Source organism: Sus scrofa, chromosome 1 (assembly GCF_000003025.6).
Source record: "Sus scrofa isolate TJ Tabasco breed Duroc chromosome 1, Sscrofa11.1, whole genome shotgun sequence".
In the NCBI taxonomy this organism is placed as follows: domain Eukaryota; kingdom Metazoa; phylum Chordata; class Mammalia; order Artiodactyla; family Suidae; genus Sus; species Sus scrofa.
In genome coordinates, this window is record NC_010443.5 from 239,465,755 (window position 1) to 239,493,239 (window position 27,485).

General features: G+C 43.7%; 3 protein-coding genes across 22 annotated transcripts in view; 2 read left to right on the plus strand and 1 right to left on the minus strand.

Moving 5' to 3' along the window:
• TMOD1 (tropomodulin 1) overlaps nucleotides 1–2,633 on the plus strand; it is a 93,238-nt gene extending 90,605 nt beyond the window's left edge. For both annotated transcript variants that reach the window (XM_003353588.5, XM_021066359.1), the window contains exon 10: nucleotides 389–2,633. In XM_003353588.5, the coding sequence (XP_003353636.2) occupies nucleotides 389–453 (65 nt within the window). In that variant the 3' untranslated portion in view covers nucleotides 454–2,633. The remainder of the gene's footprint in view (nucleotides 1–388) is intronic.
• On the minus strand, nucleotides 837–27,129 carry TSTD2 (thiosulfate sulfurtransferase like domain containing 2). 18 transcript variants are annotated; one of them, XM_021066332.1, is made up of 12 exons: nucleotides 26,765–26,938; nucleotides 23,870–23,984; nucleotides 22,270–22,479; nucleotides 18,051–18,364; nucleotides 15,776–15,896; nucleotides 11,794–11,919; nucleotides 10,867–10,972; nucleotides 7,579–7,697; nucleotides 6,943–7,101; nucleotides 5,961–6,099; nucleotides 3,575–3,868; nucleotides 837–2,865 (listed from the first exon to the last, which is right to left on the minus strand). In XM_021066332.1, exons 3-12 carry the CDS (start codon nucleotides 22,429–22,431, stop codon nucleotides 2,852–2,854), a joined length of 1,554 nt encoding a protein of 517 aa, XP_020921991.1. In that variant the 5' UTR covers nucleotides 22,432–22,479; nucleotides 23,870–23,984; nucleotides 26,765–26,938; the 3' UTR covers nucleotides 837–2,851. The 18 variants fall into 18 exon arrangements, 15 of the variants coding, with proteins under 15 accessions (XP_020921991.1, XP_005660321.1, XP_020921973.1 ...); XM_005660264.3 differs by having other exon boundaries at nucleotides 26,634–26,778; XM_021066314.1 differs by adding an exon at nucleotides 25,697–25,793 and having other exon boundaries at nucleotides 837–3,868; nucleotides 26,634–26,778.
• Nucleotides 26,819–27,485, plus strand: part of NCBP1 (nuclear cap binding protein subunit 1) — a 51,353-nt gene continuing 50,686 nt past the window's right edge. Inside the window, exon 1 of one of the 2 annotated variants that reach the window (XM_021066300.1) lies at nucleotides 26,819–27,295. In XM_021066300.1, the coding sequence (XP_020921959.1) occupies nucleotides 27,262–27,295 (34 nt within the window). In that variant the 5' untranslated portion in view covers nucleotides 26,819–27,261. The remainder of the gene's footprint in view (nucleotides 27,296–27,485) is intronic. The other variant, XR_002336867.1, reaches the window with a different exon arrangement.

Sequence of the window (27,485 nt, forward strand, 5' to 3'; positions counted from 1 at the left end):
CAAAGGAAGAGAGCAGAATTGGATGAAGTGGGCTTTCTATCTGTGTGACTGGCGATATACAAGTAGTTCATGAACAAATCCACGCCAGTTAGAGACCCTCCTCAGTGACCACTCACAACTGTCCTTTAAGAACAACAGACTTGGTGGCTCAGCGGGTTGAGGATTTGGTCTTGTCATTGCTGTGGCTCTGGTTACAGCTGTGGTATGGATTCAATCTCTGGCCTAGGAACTTCCACACCAAAAAAAAAAGAAAAAAAAAATCAATCAAAAAACAACAGACTCCAGACTGTGCTAATGGAAGTTGGTGAGAAGCCTCCCAGCACTCAGCCATGGTGGTGGCTCCTGATGCACAGGGACAGCTGGTTCATGTCTCATCTTTCCTTTCCAGTGAGGAAGAGAAGGCTGGCAGACTTGACCGGGCCCATCATTCCCAAGTGCCGGAGTGGCATCTAGTGTGTGCGGGTGCTGACCACGCCTTTGAACTGGACGTGTCCTACTGATAAGCTGTGCTCTGCAGTGGAAACCGGAAGGCAAAGTGCCGGCACAGACCCTGCTGTGGTTCAGTTCTTTATGCACTAAGGTTTTAGGTTAGCTAGTGGTTGTAGTTGAAACTTTTATAAACTATGGTTAATGTGAAGTTTTTCTTTAGTCACAGAAGTTCAGTCTGGTTATTATTTAAAAACTAAGAAGCCCCTGAACCAGCAGATCTTACTGAAGACGATATTATAGCAGCAGTGACTTACCCCCTGGAGCCCCGTTTGGGTGGCCTTGCTGTGTGGTGTTTCAGGTGCATTTAAAATACGAGACATGAAAAAACAGCACCCTCTTCCATGTGGTTTAAAAGCGTTGTAAGATACTTTATTACAAATTTGATCTTAGCTCTCTAGAAAACGAGACAGATCAACATTCTTTATTAACACTCCTTTAAATTTTAAGAACCTCAAGATTAAGGTTGCCAAACTGATTTTTGGATCAAGAACACAATTTTTTTTCCCCCCTCAAGAAAGAAAGACTGAAGCGACAAAGCTCTGCCAGGAATCAAAGAACATAAGATTCCTTATACTGGATACAAGGAAATAATACAAAAAGCCAATGGTGGAATTTCAAATTTTTAAAACTGTCCTTTTTTTATTCTTTTTAAAAAACCTATTCCAGACAACAAACATTTCCCTATGTTCTTTATGAACACCTGGGATTTACTTACAATTTGATACCGGAGTCAGAAAATTTCTTCCTTATATATAATGCCAATCTTACAGTGGATGTGAAACCTATGGCCAAACACCTTTCTCTATCGCACAGCGGACCAATGCCTCATGTGAGATAAGACACTAGAGAGACAAATTTCTAGTCTATCATGGCTTAAGCTTACAGAATTCAACTACCTGTCATGTCACTCATTTGTCAAGTCACCGCTGATCTCATGCCTGTCAATTAAGCCTCTCAAGACCAATGGTGAAGACAATCCAGATGTTTAGGAATCAGGAAACCTGGCCAAACCATCCCTAGATGATTATTCTTAAAATGTAATTTTGGCATTTCTGCCGGATCCCTTTTAACATCATGTGCATCTCTTGAGATCCAGCAAAAATGTTAAGCTCAATGCCCTTGTGCCTTTTAATATACCACAGTGCCAGTTAAACTAGTATTTCTGTTGCTTGGGGAGTTATTTTCATGAGTGATTCAGCAAATCTTATGATAAAGGACAGGCCAAAGAGCTGATGAGCACAGACTAAGCCGCAGAGCACTGCGCAGAGAGGCTTTTGATGAAAAAGGGCAAGTCTTGCACACTGAACTGTAATGACGTGGACAGTACAGGGTAACCAGAGGTGGAGCCAGGGCCTCACCACTATGGAGGAGTATCTACTGAGGCTGCAGATGGGCCCGGGAGTGGCTCCATGCTGCAGAGACGGCCAGCCCCACTCGGCTTCTCCTTGAAACACAATTGCAGCTGTATTCTGCATCACTGGAAACTGCAATATAATATTAAATCTGTTGGTCTATGAATGGGTGTTCATGTGTTTTTTGGGACTTGTGGGCTAGGGACACATGATGGCCAGGAGACTGGGAAACCACTGTGGCAATTCTGAATAAGTTCACACAGAACGTCTTCTAATCCTGAGGTGTTCACCTAAAAACTACTGCCTACATGTCAGTGTCATCGAGCTAAAGTGAATCTCTCAAAGAGCACACTTAGGAGCTAAGGATGTGGGTGCTGGGGGAAGCAGACTAGCACAGGGAAATCTTTCACACAAACTAAATCAATAAAAAATGAAGGTGGACCCACATCTTTAAGACCATCTCCACTGTCAGATGAGCTGTTGGGCCAGACCAGGGATGGCAAAATTTTTTCTGTAAGGGCCAGATCATACAGGCATACCTTGTTTTACTGCACTCTGCAGATACTTTTTTTTTGTTTTGTTTTATAAATTGAAGATTTGTGGTAACTCTGCATTGTCAGAAAATAGCATTTTTTAGTAATTTAAAAATTTTTAGCAATTAAAAAATTTTAAAAATTTTAAATTAGGTTATATGCATTTTTTAGACATAAAGTTATTGCACACTTAAGAGACTACAGCATAATGTAAGTGTAATTTTTATATGTACTACAAAACCAAAAAAAAAAAAAAAAACTGCGTGACTCACTTCAATGCGGTGATCTAGAATCCAACCCACATCATCTCCAATGTATGCTTATAAAAGCTGTAGGCTTCGCATTCCATCATTTCTCTCTTGAAATACTTAACTCTGCCATAGATCACACGTAAATGAATGGGTGTGTGGCTATTCTAATAAAACTGTACTTACAGGAGGATGTGGGCCAAATGCTGATGGCATTGCAGATCCTGGTCTAGTGCTCTGAGGCTAGCAGAGAAGAGAGAAGGACAGGGGTGGATGGCGGGTTGACTTAAGCAGCCTGGTCCAAGGAGTCCACTTCCAGGGCCCCAGCTTTTCACAGTTTTACCATCAGGACAGACAGGTTGTTCTTTTTTTTTTTTGCTTTTTTAGGGCCGCACCCACGGCAGATGGAGGTTCGCAAGCTAGGGATCGAATCGGAGCTTCAGCTGCTGGCCTATACCACAGCCACAGCAACTCGAGATCTGAGCTGTGACTTATACTACAGCTCATAGCAGCACCGGATCCCTGACCCACTGAGTGAGGCCAGGGATCAATCCCGCGTCCTCATGGATACTAGTCAGATTTGTTTCCACTGTGCCACGACGGAAACTCCCAGACCAGTTTGCTAATAAGGAAAATGACTACTCCCAGGCCTGCAGTATGGCAGAGAGAGGGTGTGACCTGGTCACTAGGCTCTCTCTGCAGCTGTGGGATCCCACACAGCTCATCTTTTACTGTGCTCTAGCGTCTTTTGGTCAGAATGCTCAGGTAAGAGATGAGCACCCAACTCTTGTGAAGGCCAGGAGGCCAACATGGTAACCAGCTCACCATGGTGGCTCTGGCAGCACTAAAGTTCCCTGTTTCTCTGTCACTGTGGCCCTGATATCGTCCAATACACAGTCACCCAAAACCTAACTCTGTGAAGGCTTGGGGAGATCCAGACGGGGCCGCTCACCTAAGCATGGCCCATCCTCATCAACACTCAGCCTGGGCTCTGCACTTGAGGGGATTCGCTCCCGCTGTAAGGGCTCCCTGGGTACCCGTGGCCGTCGGGCTGTACACTCGCATTCCTCTTTAAAGCTGCTATGGCCTGGGTTTGCAGCCTGCCTGCTCCCTTTGTCTTGACATGTAACACAGCAGGCCGTGAATCCTTGTCCTTGGCAGGTGGGGCAGGTCAAGACGAGCTGGCGGCACTGGGGAGTCGAGCAGAGTCTATACTGGTCCCATGGGGCCCCACAGTATGAACAGTCTGGGGAAGAAAGAAAAGCCTTGTTATAAAGACACATGAGCACACACATGTGTGCACACACAGGCCTATGTACAGTGCACACGTGTAGACAGGTAATCTCCAGTTCCAAAATATAACTCTTACTCCAGCAGCATCTAATATATCCTGTTGGACCTGGGGAAGGTTTCTAAATAGTGTCAGTCTCCTGTCTTCGAACAAGGTGCCCTCTCCCACCCCCCGCCACCACCCCTACTTTTTAGGGAGGAGATTGCTTCTGGGAACTGTCTTCTGATTCCAGCATTCAGTGACCTGTTTTTCTTTTTCCCGTTTAGAAAACAAGCAGTAATGTTTCTCTTTCATTAACTAGTCCAAAAGCTGGCCAACCCCTTGTCAAACTGTCTTTTTCCTTTAGATCATTCCCTTTTGCACAGGGAGACACCACGCCTGAATGCAGATGAGCCCACACCTACAGTGGCTTCTGCAGTCTGCACCCCCCTTCCCCAGGCCTGAGGGTCTCCTGCTGTTGCCAGCAGATACTTGGCCACACAATTCCTAAAACTCACATTATCTACTTTTTCGGCCCATTTTCCCTGCTGACTTCTTCAAGTCTCCTCACCTAGCTTATCCCAGCATCCCAGCTGCCTTTAGGTCTTCTTGCTCCCCTGTCTGCTCTATCTAGCTCCATATGAGATCTGAAGTTGAAGACACACAAATATGACTATTAAAATGGAAAAAAAAATCAAGAAGGGAAGAGGAAATCAAACTACCTTCTTATTCATTATCTGAATGTTAATTCAATCTCGCCCTGTCCCCATCACAGTTCTAGAAAATTCAGACAGCTTCTAGGATTGTCTTTTTAAGAACTTTCCTGTTGAAAGGGGTTGCATCCAGTGGGAAGAGCCACTTTTCTTAAGGATTTTTTCCATCCTTCCTTCTACCTTCCCTCATCTGGTACTTCTGTTAATGTGGACTCTGAACAACAGTCAAACCACAGGCTTTCTGTAGTCACCCCTTCCTGTGGCCACCCTGCCTCCTGCCTTGGCCTAAGGCTCAGCTCCCACCTTGGAACGCCCCGCCCAGCAGCTGAAGGTGCATACCACATGTGTCCATAAACCGTCTAACTAGGGGTTCTTTTATTTGTGTCATGAATTTACTTGACAATCTTGTGAAAACTACTGTCTTAGAAAAATGTTTTTAAAATGCAGTAAATAAAATGAATAGGCTCACAAAGGAAACCAATTATATAGAAATACAAAATACTGGAGTTCCCGTTGTGGCTCAGCGGAAACAAATGTGACCGGTAACCCTGAGGACACAGGTTTGATCCCTGGCCTCGCTCAGTGGGTTAAGGATCTGGCGTTGCTGTGAGCTGTGGTGTAGGCCAGCAGCTGTAGCTCTGATTAGACCCCTAGCCTGGGAACCTCCATATGCCATGGGTGGGGTCCTTAAAAAAAAAGAAAGAAATACAAAATATCAAAATACTCTTTAAAATCTGGGATACAATAAGATACTTATTAACAAGTTAAATACCAAGTCTCAGTGATGGTCCTAGTAACTAGTCCCATTTTGAAGCAATGAGGAACATAAATGCTATTTTGAAGTATTCACAGTCGCTGTTAATATATGAAAACACTATGATTTCTGCTGATGTCTAAGTCATGGGTATCTCTAACACTACTGATTGGCTGCCTATGCTCATAACTGAAGGAAGTACTACATTTAGTGAGGGGTTATGAAAATGAAAGTTATTTTCCATTCCAAATTCACAGAACCCCTGAATTCTTTATATTGACTCTGGGTTAAGATGCCAGATTTAGCGTCTTAGTTCAACTCTGAGCAGGTGGACAGAGCAAGTGAGATGATCCTCATTTTTGAGGACTTGTCTAACTAATAAACAATAAAGCCAGATCCCAACCCAGGCCTCCTGACTGGGTGCAGGGTTCTGTCCACTCTACTGCTGCCCCTCCAGCTCTGCTGGGACATGATGGTACCACAGATTCCTCTTCCCTGCCTTATTCTTCAAGTAATCAATCAGTACTGGCTGCCTCCCAGCAGGTCAGTACAGACAGTGCGCCTCATCACGAGTTTAGGCTCCAAGCCTGTGCCAACCCACCTGATACTATGTCACTGTTGAAGGATAAGGCGTAACGCTCATCAAAAACAAACAGCTTCCCTTTGTAAAAACCATCAGGAAACTCCTCGAGGTACTTGTGGATGCCGCCCTTGAGCTGGAACACTTCCTTGCACACTCCCTATGTGTGGAAACACAAGAAGAAATCTGAGGAGACAAGCAAGAGACCAGGAGGAGTAGGAAGCTCCACAGAGGTGTGGCACATGGGAGGAATGGCAAAATGGGGTTCCTGGTCCCCCTGCGGGACACTGAGAAACTGCTGACCTGGGGCAAGGAAGCAGCTAGCCAGGTCTTGCCTACAAGGGGAACGGGTGACAACAGCACTCAGGGCATTCGTTCTCCAGGTCCTGGAAAGCCCAACTATTTTTGCTGCTCCCTAAATATAGGAAGACACCTGTTAGGACATGTAATGTTACTGAATTTGCTCTTCTCAGGATCAAGCAAAAGGATTAGGAAAAAGGAGATGTGAACTCAGCTTTCCCTTTTGTGCTTGATGAGACTGTTAAGACTGCTGAATGCTTTTCATATCTTGAGATTTAAGAACTTCAGATTTTTTTTTTTTTTTTTTGGTCTTTTTAGGGCCACACTTGCGGCATGTGGAGGTTCCCAGACTAGAGGTCTAATCGGAGCTGTAGTCACTAGCCTACACCAGAGCCACAGCAATACGGGATCCGAGCCGCGTCTGTGACCTACACCACAGCTCACGGCAGCGCCAGATCCTTAACCCACTGAGCAAGGCCAGGGATTGAATCCAACACCTCATGGTTCCTGGTCGGATTCGTTAACCACTCAGCCACGATGGGAACTCCAAGAACTTCAGATTTTATACTTGGAAACTCTATGCTGGAACCATACAAGGGGAAACTAAATCCCTGGCTGGCTAGGGATGGGAGAAGGCATGAAGATGGGGGTTGGAAAGCTTCTTCGCCCCCATGCCTGTAGTGCCCTAACGGTGGTGACTCACCTTGGCTTTGAGGTAGGCTGAACCTCGCTCACAACGGATGCCCCCAGTGCAATACATCAGCACCCTCTTCTCTTTGAAAAGTTCTAGATTTTTGTCAACGTAGCTAGGGAAGTAACTGAATTTCCTGATGTCTGGGGCTAAGCAACCCTGGAATCGTCCCTATAATATAGGAGCAGCAGAAGGAAAATTATCAGAGAAACATACCTGGTAGGAACAAAAGTTCTTTCTATGTCTAACACCACTCCCTCCCCCGCCTTGGCAAGGAAGCACCTGCTTGCTGCTCGTGCATCCCACACTCTGACCTTTCGAACTTCAAGATCTGGAACTTAGAAACAAGGCTCATGGGCTGTGGGTCACCCATCCAGAGACCTCAGGGGACCTGGAAAGGCTACCAAAGCAAATCTGACAAGGTCCTTGACACTTGCCAAGTGTAGGTATACAGGAGTCAGAATGTTCATAATGTGCCAAGATGTCTTTATTTCAAATTTTCTTAGGCTTTCTCACGCGATTCTGGGTTCAAAGGCTTGGAGGGGCTAGCAGTGGGAGGAGAGTCATGTGACTTGGTCACAGGTGGGCACACAGTGTCGCCTTCAGAAACATGCTATGCTGTGGAACTCAATTCTGCTTCTCACTTACTATTTTGCTTTCATAGAAGTTTCTACAGTCCAGTAGGATAGTATCACTTTGTTCTTGATTTGCCTGGGACAGATACTTTTCTACTTCTTTATGAAATTCACCTGGGGATAAATGGATTCCTAAAACCAAACCAAAAGATTAGTTAAAACAAAAAACAAACCCCAATTACAACTGGCCCAGCCTGATTTGCTTTGTTTCTCCCCACCTATATCTTTCCTCTTCATAATTATAATTATGTCTGAAAATGACACTCTCTGATGACCATAATGAAAGAATTTAATAATTCCACGTACCCTCACTCTCCCTCTTCCTGAGATGAGCACTGTGGAGACCGGGCAGTTGAGAAATAACCAGTCAAAGAATTCTGCACCCTCATACTTGGCCTAACCCAATGATAAAAGCCAGACAGAGGGATATAAACTGCCATGTGGGTTTGCTGGTTCGTGTTATGACCAGTATTCCAGGGTCCCTGTACATGGAGGAGCCTGGGCAAATATATGCTTCACTATGGGCTTTACAAATCGTTCTATACCAAGGTCAAGTCCAAGTTTAAGGCTAAGAACCTTGGCACAGGTACATGTGAGGATAAGGCTATGGAATAAAGTTGGAATGTTTTATAAAAATGCAAAAGAGTAAGGAAAAATGTGCCTAAGTTTGTGTGCTGAGTAAAAGAAAAAAGGGTGGCAGGGTAGTGACAGGAGCAATGAAATATGAGAAAGAAGGCAAGAAAGAGAAAAGGCTAGAAGGAGGAGAGAAAGGAGATGAAGAAGATAAATAAAATACATGGACACTAAGAGGAAAGAACCTGTCTGGTAGGGCCCTTTACCTTCTCAACTCTCCAGGAAAGAATTATTCCTCTACCTTTGAGGGTCCAGACTGCACAGTAGTTTTTGAGGAAGTTTTGATGACACTGGCAGAGGCAAAACCACACTAGAGCCCCTGGTGGGGGCTCTGGTACTTCCGTCACCACTCGTGACAGAGCCGACAGCCCCAAAGGCACCTCAGTCCACTCGGGGATGAGGCCCAACAACCTGAAACTGCTGGCTACCCAGATGGGGCTGGACACCCAGAGTCCTGGCAAGGCCTGGATCCCTACCTGCCCAACCTAGGACTATAGGGAGAACATAAGAAGGCCAGATTCTATATAAGTTATTGTCACATAATGACATGGTCACTGAAAGAGTGGGGTAGGAAGGGAGGTTCAAGCCTGTGATAAGAAGCATGGAAATCCGCTAAGACTTCTACTTAAAGGGAGCCACAGGGAGCCTAACCTGTTCCTGCTGTTGCTACTATTGTGGCTACTCTCCTGGCCCCGTGACTCACATGGGCATGCTCAAAAGAGGTGCCTTCAAACAGCTTGGCTCAAATGGAAGCAGCACAGCACTACCTGGAGCTCCCTCTCCCCTAACCTCCAGAGCCATGTCCCAGAGCACCAGCGGAGAGCTGTCTGTGGTTATCCTCCCTCCTACTAAGGTAGGGACACTAAGTAGCCACAGCCCTTTTTGGCCCTTCTCATGCAAGAGTCTCTTTTCTTAGATGCTTGTATCTAACTCCCATTTCCATATGGTTTAACTCTTAGCTCTCTTGTTAAATATTTACATATTAAAAAATGAACACAGGGAGTTCCCGTCGTGGCGCAGTGGTTAACGAGTCCAACTAGGAACCATGAGGTTGCGGGTTCAGTCCCTGCCCTTGCTCAGTGGGTTAACGATCCGGTTGCCGTGAGCTGTGGTGTAGGTTGCAGACGCGGCTCGGATCCCGCGTTGCTGTGGCTCTGGCGTAGGCCGGTGACTACAGCTCCGATTCAACCCCTAGCCCGGAAACCTCCATATGCCATGGGAGCGGCCCAAAGAAATAGCAAAAAAAAAAAAAAAGAACACAGAGTCAGCCAGACCTTTGTACTTCCTCATCAAAGGACATGATACTAGCTATGAAGCAGTTTTGGGACAAAAAAAAAGGAAAGCAAACCTCAACCTGATCAAGTTTTGGCTTGAGATGTGCTATGATAAGGGTGACAGAGATACAGGATTTTAAGAGCTTAGTATGCAAAAAAAAAAAAAAAAAAAGTAAAATATTAATAATTTTTTACACTGGATACAAGTTGAAAAATATTTTGGCTACACTGCATTAAATACAGTACTGAAAATAATTTCACGTGTTTCCTTTAACTTTTAAAAATGTGGCAAATAGAAGATGTAAAATTCCATTCTGGCTCACGTTACATTCCTATATTAGCCAGCACTTTTATAAATCTAACTACAATTCATAGAAAATACAGAGGACAGAGGAACATCCCATGGAGATGCAATCAGCATCATCCCAATTGTGGGAAATGCTACAAGCAAGATGATCTAATTCCTTCAAAAAAGAAACTGCAAGGGAAATGGAAAGATGGAGTCGAATCTCTAGGTTAAAAGAGACATGGCAATTAATCACAATGCATGGGCCTTCCTTGAATCCTGATAGAAACAAACTTAAAAAACTACACCTGAGAATTTTAAGCACTGACTGGATAATATTAAGGAATTACTGTTAAAACGTTTTAGATGTGATAATGGTTTTTACAATTATTTTTTCTTAAATATCTTTACTAAAGACATCTACTAAATAGAGCTATCTACTACAATAGTTGTGAATGAAATGACATTGAGATTCCCTTCTAAATAATCCAGGCTGGGGGAAGGGGATGGGTATAGAGGAAAGGTGGCTGAATTTGTAACTGGCAGCTGCAGGAGAGGTACATGGAAGTTCACCGTACTGTTTTCTCTGCTTTCGTTAAATGTCTAAACTTTTTCATAGTAAAAAAGTAAAACAAAAGCAACAAATCCGGCCAAACAAATGTCTTTCAACCGTTTACGCTACCCATGCGGGAGAGGGAAAGAGAACATTCTAGGGAACTTGCAAACAAAGCGCTTTGGTGTTGAAAGCCACTTGTTTCCTGTAGTGAAAAGCTTGTGTGTTTTATTCAGCTGAGGAACTATTTACAAGTAATAATTACACTCTTCCCAAACTGCTGTCTTTGGAAAGAGAAACCAACTTTTTGCCAAACCATCACCAAGAAGAATAACTAAACTAGGTCATTCTAAGCAGTAAGTCTTCAATTACCAGAGAAGCAAAGGACCAGTTTAAGCACTGAATGACCCAAGTGTCAGCCACCTCACAGCACTTTTAAGGAGACAATTCATCACAGCTCTCCCCGATCAGAATGTCTGGCTTTCACATTCGTCTCTACATTAAGATTTGTCCTTAGGAAGAAAAGCAAAGTGTTTCTTCTAAAAGCAAGCATACCAGGCTTCTTATAGGAGACCTTTTTGGGACTGATCCCCATGGGCACAATTTCTTCAAATACACCAACACGCAATTCTGGAAAACAGCAAGCTCCTCCTTTGCTGGTCTAGCCAATGAGAAACAAAACAGAATACATTCTTTCTCTCCCATCTCCAGGTGTAAGATACTTATTAAGTTAAATTATCTGGAACATTCTAAGCTCTAACTCCCTTTTACCATGGAAACAACTGTTCCTAATTTGAGGTTTCTTAATGCTTCAGCTACCCTATTATTACAAAACAGACGTAATGCTTATATTCAGTATTTACTTATTCCTATGTGCAGAAATGTCACATTGAAAAGGTGTTTCTATAGCAATGAGCACTTAACTAGAAAACTGAAGGACCACTTAGCAATTCGAACATGTAAGACTGCATGCCAGCTTTTGTTCTGGAACCACAACCTTTTTTTCGTATCACCAGCAGTAGCACTAGCAAGGTATTTCCCACACCTCTATCACCTGTTACACTAAGCACAAAGTCACCCCAACAAAGCAGCTCTGCTGTGAGAGCAAGAGCTTCATTCCCCATGTGGTATGAAATGTTGATCTAATCCCACCAGGTTTAATAGCACATAGTGATCCTCTGAAACAGCCAGGTGGTCTCTCAAGTGAGCAAATATGGCTCAGTTTCTGAGTTTAGAGTGTGTAAGGAGTAACATCCTCACTCCACAAACAGGGAGACCTAGGCCCAAGATCATGTGGCAACTGGATGGCGGAGCTGCAAAGAGATGCCCCTTCTACCACACGGCCTCTAACCTAGCGGGGAAGGGGATTCTACCCGCTCTGCTTACTTCTCTACAGTGACCCTCTTCATAGCCTGGAGAGGGAAGAGGCACTGAGGTAGAGGTATATGGCTCTTGATCCATTTTATTTTCAATTGCTCTTACCTTAAAATCATCCTTACACAGATAATCCTTAAACATCGGGCAGGAAAGCATGATTTCCACATAGAGTCTGGTGGCCAGTTTGCTTCCACCAACTGTCCCATTGATTCCTTCCGTAGCGATTCGAACCTGAGACACAGGTGAGAGAAAGGGAATGCAGGCTGTTCTTAGCTTGGTTCAAATCTTCCCAGGGCATGTGCATGTGTGTCGATGATTTTAACAGGAAAAGCAGAGACACTGCTGTGCACACCAAAGTGTTACCACACAAAGATACTTGTATTTTCTACAGTGGCATTGCCCACAGTTCGACAAGGTACTCGGTTAACATGTGCTGAACAAGAGAAGGAAATGAGTCAAACAACTGGAAAGCCCCATTTGCCGTGGCACTCCAGCTGTTCAGTGGCCAAAGATTAACCTAAATCCAGGTCAGCAGATTTAGGATCTATATTCAGCTTTGCCACTTACTTGCCAAGTGGCCCCAAGAAAATCAGTTCTCTTCTCTGAACCTCAATTTCCTCATCTTGATAAAACAGAGTAAAAAAGAACCAACAACCAAAAAAACCTACCGAGGAGCTCTTCCTCAAGATCTAAAGAACAGAGCATATCTGCGAGGTGGGGATGCACCTGAGCACACTTCCACAGTTTCAGGGAAAGCTCACCATTGCCATCCCACCCACGGGAACACAAGTTCCAGGAGGAGCGTGTGTCTGTTTTGTTGTTGCATATTCAGTGCCTAGAGTAGCACCTGCCACATAGTATGCATTTAGTATGTATTTGCTGAACAAATGAATGTGTATCCAAATCTGAGGCTTTTTGGCTTCTCAAACCCTATTCTCTTTGACATGCATTACTGGTTAGGGAATGATAGAGCCTGAGTTAAGGCCTCTGCCTTAGAGGCAAGGGTCTGGGGGTCTTGCAGTGTTACTTGTTCTGGTACTACAAAATCCTGTGGATAAGTTTAAAGATGGATCCTCTTTAGATGGAGCTGAGAGTTCTAGAAAAAGCTCTAGCGAGAAAGCGTAATACTGTGTGTATACTGGCATCGTGGTATTCTCTAGAAAGAGAGGTGATTTTTAAGGTCCTACGTTGTTGCTATTTTGTTATACACTGTAACAATTTATACATTGTACAATTATGTAATAATGATACCTATTAATGCATTAGAATTTGAAAAATTTCAAAGGCTCCCCTTTTATTAGGGCCTAGAAAAGATACTTCATTTGTTGCCTCACTTGATTCAGCTCTTTAGGGCACGGGCATAAACAGGATTCACTTCACAAGGTGGAGCCAGCTCACTAGCAGCGGCTATCCAGAGATCCATGATGAGCATCTGAATCACTTCCAGGCTCCCTGAGAGAGAGGAGTGAGGTCTAGTGAAGCCTGTTCTGGGCTGGGAGAGGAAAGGAGGAAGCATTTGCCAGCTCTGCTGTACAGGCTCCTATACCTATTACTGACTTGCATTTTTTTAAGGGACAACATAAAAAAATAGAGCTGAACTGGTGTAAGGGTCAGGAAATCTACCTTAAAACTATCTCTGACAGGGGCAAATATGATGACGAGGTACATGCTTCTGTGTAACTGTCATTTGGGTAGGCCAGAAGAGTCTTCCCTATGTTATTTTAATCACAGAACCTAAATAAATGACAAGTACACCCACTCCCTAAACAGCTGGGTTAGAGCAGTTATTCATGCACTAGACTTTCGATTTCTGTTGAATGATTCTTCAACTGAAACCTTCTAAGCTGCTAGGTGAGGAAGGCCTTTACCTCAGATGAAGTGCAATAGTTAGGGTACTGAACACCTAATATGAGACAGCAGCTTCATATTATAACCCTGAAAAGTAGCTATCATAACTCCCATTTGACAGAAAAGGAAACAGAAGCTAAGAGAAATCAAGTACCTTGCCCAAGGGCACATTGTTCGCAGGTGGTAGATCTGGGATTCAAAACCAGATCTTATTGGGTCCAAATCTTGCAATTTTTCCTTTCCAAAACTTCTAATGCGGCCTCTCAAATTTCTTGAGGCAGTAAGAAATGTATAGCAAAGGGATCAGAAGCTTATCTCCATAATTTCAGAGTTTTGAAGTTCTCCTCTTTCCCTACCTAAATGCAGATGTTCTGCCAAATCTCCCATCAACACAAAACTTGAAAATTTGCCATGTATTGCCAAAGGCTTAGAATTTAGACCTAAGATCCAGGCAGGTGCTGCCACCTTGTGGCAGAGGCCCTCACTGCCAGTTTACCTCCTGGGCTGGGCCAGGAATAAAACCTGCCCCAAACCAAGGAAAGAGATTGATTTCCTATTTTGTAAACTTAAGTCTACTGCGAGAATATACATCTTTTAAGGTGTTCTCTAAATAGAGATGATAATAAATGCATATATGCCACAAGTGTTTACTCATCTTTTTTATAATGCACCAGGAACCATGCTATGAATTGGGGATATCTTCTGCCCTTTTGGAGATTATAGACTAAGGAAGGTCACAGATAAGATTAAAGTCACAAACCGACAAGTGTTACATGAAAAATAACTAAACTGCAGTGGAAGGGTATATTTGGAAAAGTGAATTTAGATTACGGGTCAGGAAAGATGTCTTTGAAGAAGTGTCATTAAAACTGAGAACTGAAGGAGTTCCCGTCGTGGCGCAGTGGTTAACGAGTCCAACTAGGAACCATGAGGTTGCGGGTTTGATCCCTGGCCTTGCTCAGTGGGTTAAGGATCCAGTGTTGCTGTGAGCTGTGGTGTAGGCTGCAGACGCGGCTTTGGATCCCACATTGCTGTGGCTCTGGCGTGGGCCGGTGACTACAGCTCCAATTCGACCCCAGCCTGGGAACCTGCATATGCCGCAGGAAGCGGCTCTAGAAAAGGCAAAAAGACAAAAAAAAAAAAAATTGAGACCTGAAGATTGAGTAAAAGTTAGGAAGAATCAAGTGGGTGTGGGGGAGTTAACTGAAGAAAATTTTCTTGTAAAAAGGCCCAAAGGCACAAAAAAACCTTTGTGGACTCCCAAGAAATTGAAGGAATGTTTTGCTGGAGTGTAATGAGTAAAGAGTGGTAGCAGATAAGCGGAAAAGGTAAAGGGGCCAAATCACACGGGAACCTAAGGGAACGTTAAGGATCTGGGTTTTACTCTAAATGCACTGGACAGCCATGGAAAGACTAGGAAAAAAATATTCACGAGGGAAAAAAAAAAGAACAAATGTCAAAAAACACAAAATGATAACATCTGCCATGTTCTAGGAAAATTGAGAAGCAACTTGAAATCACATCTGTATGTATAGTTCTATAAAATGTTTTTCCAGTCAATATATCAAGAACATTTCCCCATGCAAGGGGTTGGCAAATTATGCCTTTTTTATACAGTTTGACTGGAACATGGTCATACCCATTCTATTATATATTGTCTATGGTTGTCTTCCTGTCATGATGCCAAGGTTGAGTAGTTTTTATGCGAAGCCTGAAGTATTTATTATATGGGTCTTTAAGAAAAAGTTTTCTGGGAGTTCCCTTCGTGGCTCAGTGGTTAACAAACCCGACTAATATCCATGAGGACATGGGGTCTTGTTCAGTGGGTTAAGGACCCAGCGTTGCCGTGAGCTGTGGTGTGTAGGTTGCAGCTGTGGCTTGGACCCCGCATTTCTGTGGCTATGGTGTAGGCCATCGGCTACAGCTCCAATTTGATTCCTAGCCTGGGAACCTCCATATGCTGTGGGAGCAGCCCTAAAAAGACAAAAAAAAAATAAATAAAAATAAAAATAAAAAATTTTTAAAAAAAGGAAAAAGTTTGCTGATTTCTGGTCTATGCCATTAAGTAGTCTTATACAACACCATGTTAATCGCTAATTAGTATTAGACTTAAATGCCTAGCAGGATTGCGCTAATTTCAAGACCCCAACAATCAATCTTTTTTGTAACAAGCCCAACCTCTGTAATCCAAATTGGAGGCAGGATGAGCCAATGAAGGACGGGGTGTGGGAGGTGTTACCTTGCCAGTGAGGTGCAGATGCTGACACAGAGCTGTCTGCCAGGCACAGATCCAGGCAGGATCCTCCAGGTCACAGTAGCAGTAATAAAGCAGCACCTCCCCGTCATCGCTGTCCTGGCCACTACAAAGAAAACCACAGGGAAAGAGCACTTGAGTCACTGGCACAGGAAACCACAATTCACAGAGCGCACACAGGCAGAATCGGAAGGAAGGCCTAATGGAGCAACTCATGCTTGCCTTTGTTTCTCTCATTCTTGTCCTAAAATGAGAAGCAATGTCTATGGGTATCTGCTCTAAAGAAGGCAATATCTGCATTGAACTTCTTCCTTTATGAGAAGTGAATTTACTTTGGTTTCCTCATTTAATTGTCATGTCATGAGAGAGGTACTAATAATGCTCTTTCACAAGACAGCTGGAAATTTGACTTCATTCTGTCTGAATCTCTCTATACACAAAAAAGTTTTACTTCTTCCAAAAATAAGTTTCTCTTCCATTTTGGTCATGTAATCCTCTTACCCATGAGACAGGTTATCATCCTCCCCATTTTAGAGCTGAGTAAACTGAGCCCAGTTCATCCCAGGCGAGACAGTTACAAAGTGACAGTCAGGACTCGAAACACCAGTCTGCTGACACTAGAAGAACTGCTCTCTCTACTGCTCTGTGCTGACTTTAACTAGTCATGGAAGCTGGGTGGGGGTCTTATCTCTGAGTCCTGAGTTCCTCATCTGTAAAACTGGAAGACTGAAATAAACTGCATTTGTGTGCTCTGAAGCTGTCCTGTGAAATCACATGACTGAGAAATCCTGTGGACAGTGTCTCCCTCTTTGAGAGTGGCAGTGAAAGCCCCTCAGCCAGTAAAAGCGCCAGGCAGTCCTGCAGTAAGAACATTTTAACCTAGTGCTTCCCAAATTTAATTGTCTTCAGTACCTCTCTCCAACACCTGATAGCATCCTTCAGAGCACATGCTCTGCAGACCTATTTGAGAGAATGATATGACAGATGGTAATTAAGGTCCTGTCCCACTCTGGAGTCTGTGCCTCCCTCATCGTTGCCCTCTTCATGCTTCAGGGCCTAGTCTCCTCTGAAACCTGCCTGTCTATTTTAGGGCCTTCTATTTTCCTTTCTCTAAATTCTTGTAATGAACTACTATCTGAGCCATACAATTTTAAACGATAATTATACGGTCTTTAACCATCTGCTAAATGTTTCATGTATCCTTTTTTTTTGTTTTTCTAACTAAAAGGCAGGGCCATACAGAAATGAATGAAGAGATCACGTTTATAGCACTTTCCAGTTCACGAGGGCTCTTATCATTTTGTATAATTCATAAAGCAATTCTGTCAGGTAGGCAGAGCAGGCATTATTATTCCAGTTTTAGAGGCGAGGATGTAAAGGTACAAAGAATTTTAGTGATTAGCTCAGGTCTGACTCCAAGTTCAATTCTCTTTCTAACCTTCTCTTCTTTCTGATAAACAAAGGGAACTGGCATTAACACTAGTGACAAGAGTATCAAATCTGGGCATTTTCTATTCACCAAATAGTTCAGGAATTGCTTAAAATCAGAAATCCGTCCTCTAGAATTATGTAATACTATGACTTGGTGAGTTTTTCAAGGGCTAATCTAAACTTCTCATCCTAGGAATTCCCATTGTGGCTCAGCGGGTTAAGAACCTGACAGTCTCTGTGAGGATGTGGGTTCAGTCCCTGGCCTCGTTCAGTGAGTTAAGGATCTGGCATTGCCATGGCTGTCATGTAGGCCAGCAGCTGCAGCTCTTATTTGACCCCTGGACTGGGAACATCCATATGCCACAGGTGTGGCCATATCTTAAAACAAAAACAAAAACAAAAAAACTTCTGATCCTATGCCTCAGTTCTAGAAGCATCCTTTCAAAAACACATCCAATTCAGAAAACCACTTGGGCTAACAACAACCCCTTTATAAGTTCTTCATTATGCAGGATAGAGGAATCATTAACATTTCTGGGCCTTCCCATATCTCTTGGAAAATACAATTTTCTGTTCTTTGCCTCTCCCTAGAGAAGATAAGATGTGGGATAGTTCCAAAACACCTAGCCAACACTGCCAGTACATGGGTATATGCTACTGCACAGGCTATGGTCTTCTATTATAGAGTATGTTTATCAGCCTCGCTTCGGTGGTAGAGACATTCTGTGCCCTAAGGATTTACTATTTTAGTGGATGGGTGGTGGTGATCTCACAGTGACTGGAAAAACATTTTAAAAATTAAATGGAAGGTACAAAATGAAATTCTTACCTAATCAGCTCATCAGGGCTAATGCAGCTTATATCAGGGAGCCAAGCAGACACTTTGTGGTTATGAGTAAGGGCCTCTTGGACAGGATGCCTTTGGTCTGTAGACTTAAGACTCTTGAAGGTGCTCGATGTTGCAGCCAGCTGCTTTAAAACCAAAACAGTCTCCTGGCAAATCTCATCAGCGTGTTGTGTTGCCACATGTCTATGGATGCTGGTCTGGTCTGTGAATAGTTGCTGACAGCATTTCCACCATTTTTCTTTACATTCAAAAGGAGGTGCTGGAACTTCTTTAGTTTTGACCAAAAGAGCAAATGCCTGCAATTACATTTCAAATATGTCAGTGTTAAATAACTTAGGTTTAAGGCTAATGAAAGTCTCAGTGAGATCCCTTATCTTTCCACAGGGGTTTCTAGTTTTATGTCCTACTAGTCTATACAAGAACTCCCTGAGAGTGTGACCGTTTTACTACTAAGCTTTATACTTCAATTTAAAACTTTTTAGGAATTGTTCTTAAAAAAGGGATTTGAATTGCAGGCAAATATTAGTAAAACACTATAAGCAACATTATCGGTCATCTCCCCCCAAAAAATGGTCAAGGAAATTATGGAGTATACTTACTATGGAATATTAAGCAGCCAGTTTTAAATTACATGGGAAAATATTTATGATGTTAAATGAAAAAAAAGGTGGACAAAATTTGCTTATACAGGGTAATCTCAACTACATTAAAAAGTATATTGAAAAAGCCTAGAAAGAAATGTGCCAAAATGTTTTGGTTTTTGGAAGATAACTTTATTGATATTATAAAAAGGCTTTAGGCTTATTGTTAAAAAAATTTTTAAACAGAAGAGAAAATTATGGATGCACCATAATTCTTTTAACCAATTCCCAACTAATGAACTCTGTTGCCAATATTTGCAGTTATAATTATAAGCAATGGTGAATGAGCATTTCAGGCATACATCTTTCTATAGTTCTTTCACCAACTACTTAGGACAAATATCTTGGGGGTGAAGCAGCATAAAATTTTAAACTGTGGTAGTGACTACGTGAAAAATCATACCAATTTATACACTCACCAACAATGCATAAGGGTTCTATTTTATCTATAGCATTAAGTTTCATCAGTATTTTTTTTTATAGTCAATATTTTTAATACTGACTCAAATAAAAGGGAGAAGAAATATCCTGGTATTGTAAAACACCCCAAATTGGGCACTCTGAAGAAGAATTGTTTTTTGTTGGGGTTTTTTGTTTTTTTTTGTTTTTTGTTTTGGTCTTTTTGCCTTTTCTAGAGCCGCTTCCTGCGGCATATGGAGGTTCCCAGGCTAGGGGTCTAATCGGAGCTGTAGCCACCAGCCTACATCGGAGCTGTAGCCACCAGCCTACACCAGAGCCAGAGCAACGCGGGATCCAAGCCGTGTCTGCGACCTACACCACAGCTCACGGCAACGCCAGATCCTTAACCCACTGAGCAAGGCCAGGGATTGAACCAGCAACTTCATGGTTTCTAGTCGGATTCGTTAACCACTGTGCCATGATGGGAACTCCTGAAGAATAATTGTTATCAATTCAAAGCATTACTTTTGGACCTTCCTCAATCTGTATACAACTATACCTGGACTGTCTCAGACTGGCAGGATGGGGTAGCCTGAAATTACACTGGAGAGCATTTTTAGCCATTCCTGCAGTTTATCTTTCTGTACAGTAAAAAAGAGAGAGGGAGAGAAAGAAAAAGAGAGAGAGGGAGAGAGAGCTGGAAAGATGGAGCGTATGTCAACTTAAGTGCTTCTTTGTATTAAACTCAGAACTTCAAATCTTGTCCTCTAACTGCCGGTACTCAGAGGAAAACACTCTTTACCAGTTACAGGCTGGGCATTACATAGGTTATTTCAATTGACAATTACTGTACATTGATAGTTAGTACAATTATTAGCTTATACATAAATGTACGGTGTGTAAATCCAACTATCATTGAGGCCTCCAAAGTTCATGGCTTAAAGAAATACTGTATAAAATCTGACTTTGTTTCCTTCTTTCCTCTTTTCTTCCTTTGTCAAAAAGCCATCAGGCAGGTCTGAGCAAGATGGGAGGCCCAGTGTGACTATTGCCTGCCACTGGTCTTTATGAACAAGGCAATGAAGATCCAGCAGAGAAGAGGCAGGCTGGAGCCAGGAAAGTAGCTCAGAGGTGGATGAGGCCTCTATAGGAAAGGCAGGCCCTGGAAGGTCAGGCAGCTTAGCAGGGTAAGGAAACTAACTGCATACAGGGGCAAAAGCAAATAAGTAATTGGGACTAAAGAAAGCTAGGTTTTTCACCGAATTTCATCAAATAAGGGAGTAATAAATATGAAAAGGAGAGAGAATAAATCTTGTGATGCTAGAATGGAATTGAAGGTATTGATATGAAATCATTTGTTTTATATTGATATAAAAGTAGACATAAAAGTATGCATATGATAATACAGATGTTTATGTATTCATCTGCATATATTCCTAGTTCTGTCCCCCAGAGGCCCTAGGAGAAGTAATACTTTAATAGCAGTGAGCTCACCTAGCCTCCAGGTTTTGGTTTTTGACAGTTCTCCACTAGAAAGAACCAGAGCTCGGTGAAGACACCAGGGATGGGACAGGAAAAACACAAGATGACCCTGGAACATCTTGTTGAATCAAAAAGTAAGGAAATGCTCAAATGATGGGGGCAAGTCAAAAAGATGTAGATATTTGTTTGAAAGGGCTCCCAGCCAAATCTGAGATAATCTGAGCATCAGAATAAACAATGATAGTAACGGACTAAAATCCATTGAATAAAATGCAATTCTGAGTACACACTGATACAAATAAACTGGAAGGAAGGAAAGTTCCCACTCTTGCTTGGAAGAAGAATGCCCACTAAGAAATCTAGAAGGAATGAAGCAACCATCACAGTAATAATCAGTTCAGCAAGGAAACAACAATAGATCTAAAACTAGTAGGTGAAAGGTGGCTTAAGAATAGGATATTTAATAGTCTCAAAGTGGTTTCCCTCAAAATACCGATTAAAAGAAAAAAAGAATAATTTTACAGCAAAAAAATAAAAAAATAAAAAATCTGACACTTCCTCAGTCAAGTAACCAAAATTAACATCACCAGTAATGGGACAAGTTGGCACTGTGAACTGCCTGAGAGAAAGCAGACAAATGATCTCAGCATCTCTTCTGGGGCAGTCATGTTAACAAAAGCGTAACTTGAATCTAATCATAAGGAATCATGAGTGAAAATCAAATTGAGAGACGTGCTACAAAATAACTCATCTGTCATCTTCTAAAATGTCATAGTCACAGGGAATTCTACCCAATATTCTGTGATAATCTATATGGTAAACGAAATGGAAAAAGAATGGATGTGTGTATATGTATAAATGAATCACTTTGATGTATAGCAAAAATTGTCACAACATTGTAAATCAACTATAATTCATAAAAACTTAAAAAAAAAACCTTTCTGGCCTCTTTGGGTTTCATTTTCAAGGATATCTGTGTGAAATGAGGGCAGAAGAGTGGTGAACAGGAGGTTATAAGCAGAAACATCTATTATTCATTGACATGGAGCCAATATAAGAAAACTATGCAAGGAGTTCCCGTCGTGGCGCAGTGGTTAATGAATCCGACTAGGAACCATGAGGTTGCGGGTTTGGTCCCTGCCCTTGCTCAGTGGGTTAACGATCTGGCGCTGCCGTGAGCTGTGGTGTAGGTTGCAGACGCGGCTCGGATCCCACGTTGCTGTGGCTCTGGCGTAGGCCTGTGGCTACAGCTGCGATTGGACCCCTAGCCTGGGAACCTCCATATGCCGCGGGAGCGGCCCAAGAAATAGCAACAACAACAAAAGACAAAAAAGAAAAATAAAAAAATAAAAAATTAAAAAAAAAAAAAAAAGAAAAAGAGGCTGTCTTTCCCCACACCCACTCCCCTTAGGTGAAAAAAAAAAAAAAAGAAAACTATGCAAAAGTGGGCTCACAGACTAGAGTGGTCCAGAGCCATACTTTGCCTATGATTCTCCTTTGCCTGGCACTGAACTAAGATCACTGGTTAATGGTTCTGACTAGACTTTACCGTGAACTTGGCAGCAGCCCAGGGTCTCACTAGCCCTCCACCCACTGGAGGACAAACCTGATGAGCTATTTCTAGATGTATCTACATTAATTATACCTACACAATCCTGAAACATCAACAGCAATTTTACCTTTTTCTTTGCAAATGAGTATTTCTTCTTTGTACTGATATCTAACTCTGCTTTGAGACTGCTACTGGGATTGATAAGACTTGTGCTTTTCAAATCCAGGTCTGAAAATCTTAAAACACAGGCCTCCAGGTCATCTTCTTGGTCTGGTGAAGAAGAAGGCATCTGGTTCGGCTGCAGCAGTAGAGCAGATTCCTCTCAGTTAATTATCTCCTGGGAAGTAAGCAAGGGGAAAGCAATTTCCAAGCCTTTACTACTTGAGGTAAACTTGAAGCTAATCCAGTCATGCAAATGAACACTGGTCCAGCAGCCCAAGCTATCCATTCTTCAACTCATTCATCCAATAAATATTTATTTAGCACCAACTCTATGCTAGGTACTACTCCAGACATTGGAGATATAGCAGTGAATGAAACCAAAAAAGTCTCTGCTTAAGGGACCTTACTTTCCAGTGGAGAGCGAGAGAAGGTAAGGAAATGAATAAATTGTTGTTGTTTTTTTAAAGTCAGATGGTAAAAAGGGCTATGAAGATAAATAAGCAAGGTAAGGAGATGGAGTGATGGAGGGCTCTTTAATTTATTTATTTTTGTCTTTTTAGGGCTGCAGCCATGGCATATGTAGGTTCCCAGGCTAGAGGTCAAATCAGAGCTGCAGCTGCTGGACTACACTACAGCCACAGCAACATCAGATCCAAGCTGTGTCTGTGACCTACACCACAGCTCATGGCAACGCAGGATCCTGAACCCACTGAGAAAGGCCAGGGATCAAACCTGAGTCCTCATGGATAATAACTGGGCTCATTAACCACTGAGCCATGACAGGAACTCCTGGAAGGCTCTTTAAAACTCAGAGGGTAGGTAAAGTCTTTCTGAGGCAGTAGCATTTAAGGAAAAACTGGAATTAGAGGACAAGCCATGCAAACGTTTAGGGTAAAAGATAACAAAAAAGCACCAGCAGCAGGTTGTGTGTTAGTACCTTCAATTATAAAGACTTTGCTCTTTTTTGTCCCCTAATATTTGAGCTATGAAATTCCCTTCCTTAGAAGAAAAAAACTACCAAGAGAGTCCCATTTTTATGCTCTAGAAGAGATACAAATTGCTACTGTGGCTAAATCTTATCAAAATAGACAAGTACAACCAACATTCTTTCTCCTGTAAAGTATATGTTACAAGTGACAAATGTGAAGAGGAACCTGGAAGACTGGCCAAAGCACAGGCACAGGCTTTGGGCTGTGGTGCAGCTGAGTGTGAGTATGAACCTTTGGGCAGTGGTGCAGCTGAGTGTGAGTATGAGATATTTAACTTCTGAGTCCTAATTCCCGAATGGGTATAATGAGGATGACAGTATCTACCTCACAGGACTGCAGTGAGGACCAGAAAGGAATACATCACCTTTGGCACGTATGCAATTCCCCTCCCACTCCAGGCTCATCTAAGACCACACTCTGCTTCACGTAACCTATTCTGGCCACACCAGACATCACCTAGTTCCACAAGCAAACCCTGCTCTCTCTTGCCTCAGGGTCTCCACACATGCCTTTCGCACCACCCTTTACTCTGAACCCTCTTTCAGTTCTCACTTCAATTTATTTATATATTCTTACCTATTATTTGTGGAGATTTTGTTATGTGCCTGGTAGATAAAATAGCACTGCAGATGCAGGTCTTAATGAAACAGTTCCCTGTTCATGAGGTCCCTGTTCTCTTGGAACTTATATTCTAGTAAGAGAAGAGACACCAAATAAGTAAACAAATTTAAAAACAAACAGGAGTTCCCGTTGTGGCTCAGTGGAAACGAATCCGACTAGGAAACATGAAGTTTCAGGTTCGATCCCTGGCCTTGCTCAGCGGGTTAAGGATTTGGCGTTGCCTTGAGCTGTGGTGTAGATCGGAGACGTGGCTTGGATCCCATGTTGCTGTGGCGGTGGTGTAGGCAGGCAGCTACAGCTCCGATTGGAACCCTAGCCTGGGAACCTCCATATGCTGCAGGTGTGGCCCTAGAGAAGGCAAAAGACAAATAAATAAATAAAAACATGAAAGTATCAATGCTAAGAACTGCTCCTTTGTTGGGAATCCTCCTTACTAACATCCCTACCTCTAAATGTTCACTTGCTCTATCTATACTCAACTTTGAGGTAATCCTCATCTAGTTCCAAGAATTGATCAACTATATTTACTTCAGAAAAGTTGAGCAAGGGGAAGTAGGAGAGGTGAAAGCAGATTGGCCATTAGTTGGTAACTGCTGAAGCTGGTTGATAAAGTACATGGGAGTTCCTTTTATAATTTCCTCTACTTCTGTAAATATTTGAAGCTTCCATGAAAAATTAAAAAAGGGTAACAATCATAAATAAAGGAAATTTTATATTTAGAAGACTATACAGTAAATGACTCCAAACTTCTATCTCCAGGCTAGATTCTCCTCTGAACTGCAAGTTCACATAACCAACTGTCTACTGGATGGCTTCAGCTGGAGAGCCAGGAGACTGTTCAAATGCAACTGTCAAAACCAAACCATTAGGGAGTTCCCATTGTGGCTCAGTGGTAACAAACCCGACTAGAATCCATGAGGACACAGGTTCAATTCCTGGTCTTGCTCAGTGGGTTAAGGATCTGGCACTGCTGTGAGCTGCAGTGTAGGCCACTGATGTGGCTTGGATCCCACGATGCTGTGGCATAGGCCAGCAGGTACAGCTCTGAATTGACCCCTAGCCTGGGAACTTCCATATGCTGCAGATAGGGCCTTAAAAATAATAAAATAAAAAACAGGAGTTCCCATCGAGGCTCGGCAGAAATGAATCTGACTAGTATCCATGAGGATACAGGTTCCATCCCCAGCCTGCTCAGTGGGTTAAGGATCTGGCGTTGCCATGAGCTATGGTATGGGTCACAGACGCAGCTTGGATCCTGCATTGCTGTGGCTGTAGTGCAGGCCATTGGCTGCAGCTCCAATTTGACCCTTAGCCTGGGAACCTCCATGTGCCCTCAAAAGACAAAAAATAAATAATAAACAATAAACCAAACTATTAGAAAGAAAAAAAAAATCCAGCTCTTAACTTGCTCTCCTTGTCTTCCTCACCTCTGTAAACAACAATTCCATTCTTCCTGTTACTCAGGAAAAAACTTTGGGATTCTTGTCTCCTCACTCTTTCAGAGTATTGAAAATCCTGTCAATTCTGCTTTTGAAATATAATCACATCAGATGACACTGCACTACCTTCCCTACCAACCCCACTTAAGCAACCATTATTTCTTGCATGAATTATTGCAATTGCCTAACTGCCCTTCTCCCGTAAGAGCAAGAGGGGTGACTTTAAAAATAAGTCAGATCTCTCCCTCCAAAGGCTTTTAAAGGCATCAGATAAAGTCCAAGGTTCTTATAAAGCCTTTCCCACCACACCCTAATCGCATCTTTTTCTATTTTTGCCCACCACCTCTGACTGCAGTTTGCTGGATTCCTCAACCGGTCATCAGCACTGAGAAAGCAGGGGTTTTCCTTCGTTCACCTCAGCCTCCTCAATGTCTAGAACACTGCCTGGCACATAATAAATACAATATTTGTGGTATGGAGTAAAAGGTTGGGTGGCCAGGGAAGGATTCCTAAGGGGGCTGATGCTTGAGCTGGGACTGAAATGCCAAGGAGCCATCCATGCATACTTAAGGGTAGAAATCTTCAGGCAAAGGAATATAAATGCCTAAAGGGTGAACAAGCTTGCCTTACTGGAGGTACAGGAAGAAAGTAAGAATTGTTGGAGCATAGTGATAAAAGAGTAGGACCCTGTAGGTCAGGTTACTTTACATCGCAAAGTCATGAGAGAGTAGTAAAAAAGGAGTAACTGATTCCAGATCGGTTTTGAAAGTAGAGCTGATAAGGTTTACTGATAGTTCATTAGGTAGTAAGTAAGGAGCCAAGAATGACTCCTACCTACATTTTTGGATTAAGCAATCGGATGGATGCGTAAAAGTGAAGGAGCAATAGGTTAGGCTAGGTTAGGCTAGGAGAATGAAAGGTTCATTTCACGCGTGTGAAATTTCAAATGGCCATCGACAAAGCAGATAAGCAGCCGTGGTGTTCACCACAGAGGTCAGGGCGGAGAATATTCACATACACATAATGGAAGTATCCAATAACCACTGGAAACATTACTAAAGCGATCAACAACTCAGAGGGGCGAGAGGTCAGACGACGGTCAGAAGCTAACCGCAGAGCAGCAAGCTCAAGCTAGGCAGGGTCTTTCGGTCCCCAGAGCTGCTCGAGCGGCGCCGCTTCCCGCTTGGGCCCCACCCCGCGCGCCGGGCCTGGCCCAATCTCTCCTCCCAGCTTTCCCGAGTCGGCAGAGGCCCGGAAGTGGGAGAAAGATGAGCACGTACCCGCCAGTCCAGATCCTTTCTTAGATCTTTCTTCACCAAACCGTCTCCGCCTAGCAATTGTCACCTCTCACCACCCTTGCACCTCCAGCCCCCGCCCCTGTTTACGTAGGAAGGAACGCCGGGGACCTCACCTCGCCCCGGAAGTCTAGGCCGTTAGCGAAAGGGCCGCCGGGAAAACCACTGAGAGGCCCGGGGGGGAGTCTGAAGTGGAGGGAGTCTGAACTAGAGCGTCCCTCCTAGACCACCCCCGCCAAGGCGTGGCTCGCGGCCTGCGGGCTCCGGCCGCCTGGGGAGGCGGTGCTCTCCGCGTGGCCCCGGAAGGACTTCCCGCGGAGGCGGGCGAAGGAAGCAGCGGAGAGGCGGAGGCAGCCCGAGGGGGCGGTTGCGTGCGGACGAGGCGGCAGTGGCTTGGTGAGGTTCCAGACGCCGGCTCTCCGGGATCCGAGCCCGCCGAGCCCACCCGGCCACTTCTCCCCCTTGCGCTTCCGGGAGCCGTCGCGAGCGAGTGCGCCTGCGCGCGGGCCACTTCGTGAGCCTCGCCGCTGTCCTCGCGCCGGCCGGCTGCCCGACGGTTCCTGCCGCTCTTCCCGCCCGGCGTCTAGGCTCCGCCGCATACACAACGTGCGGCATGTCACGGCGGCGGCACAGCGACGAGAACGATGGTGAGTGCTCTGGGCCTGGCCGCCGAAGCCGCGCCCAGGTGGGGCCGAGGTTTGGCTTCTTCGGTCTTCAGGTCCTGAGCGAAGGGACGGGAAGCCCTTCCCCCAGGAACTTGCGGGGAGATGGGTGGCACAGCGGGAGTGTGGCTGGGCGACTGCTGGAAAGCTCGTGCTATCCCCCACCGCACCTCTT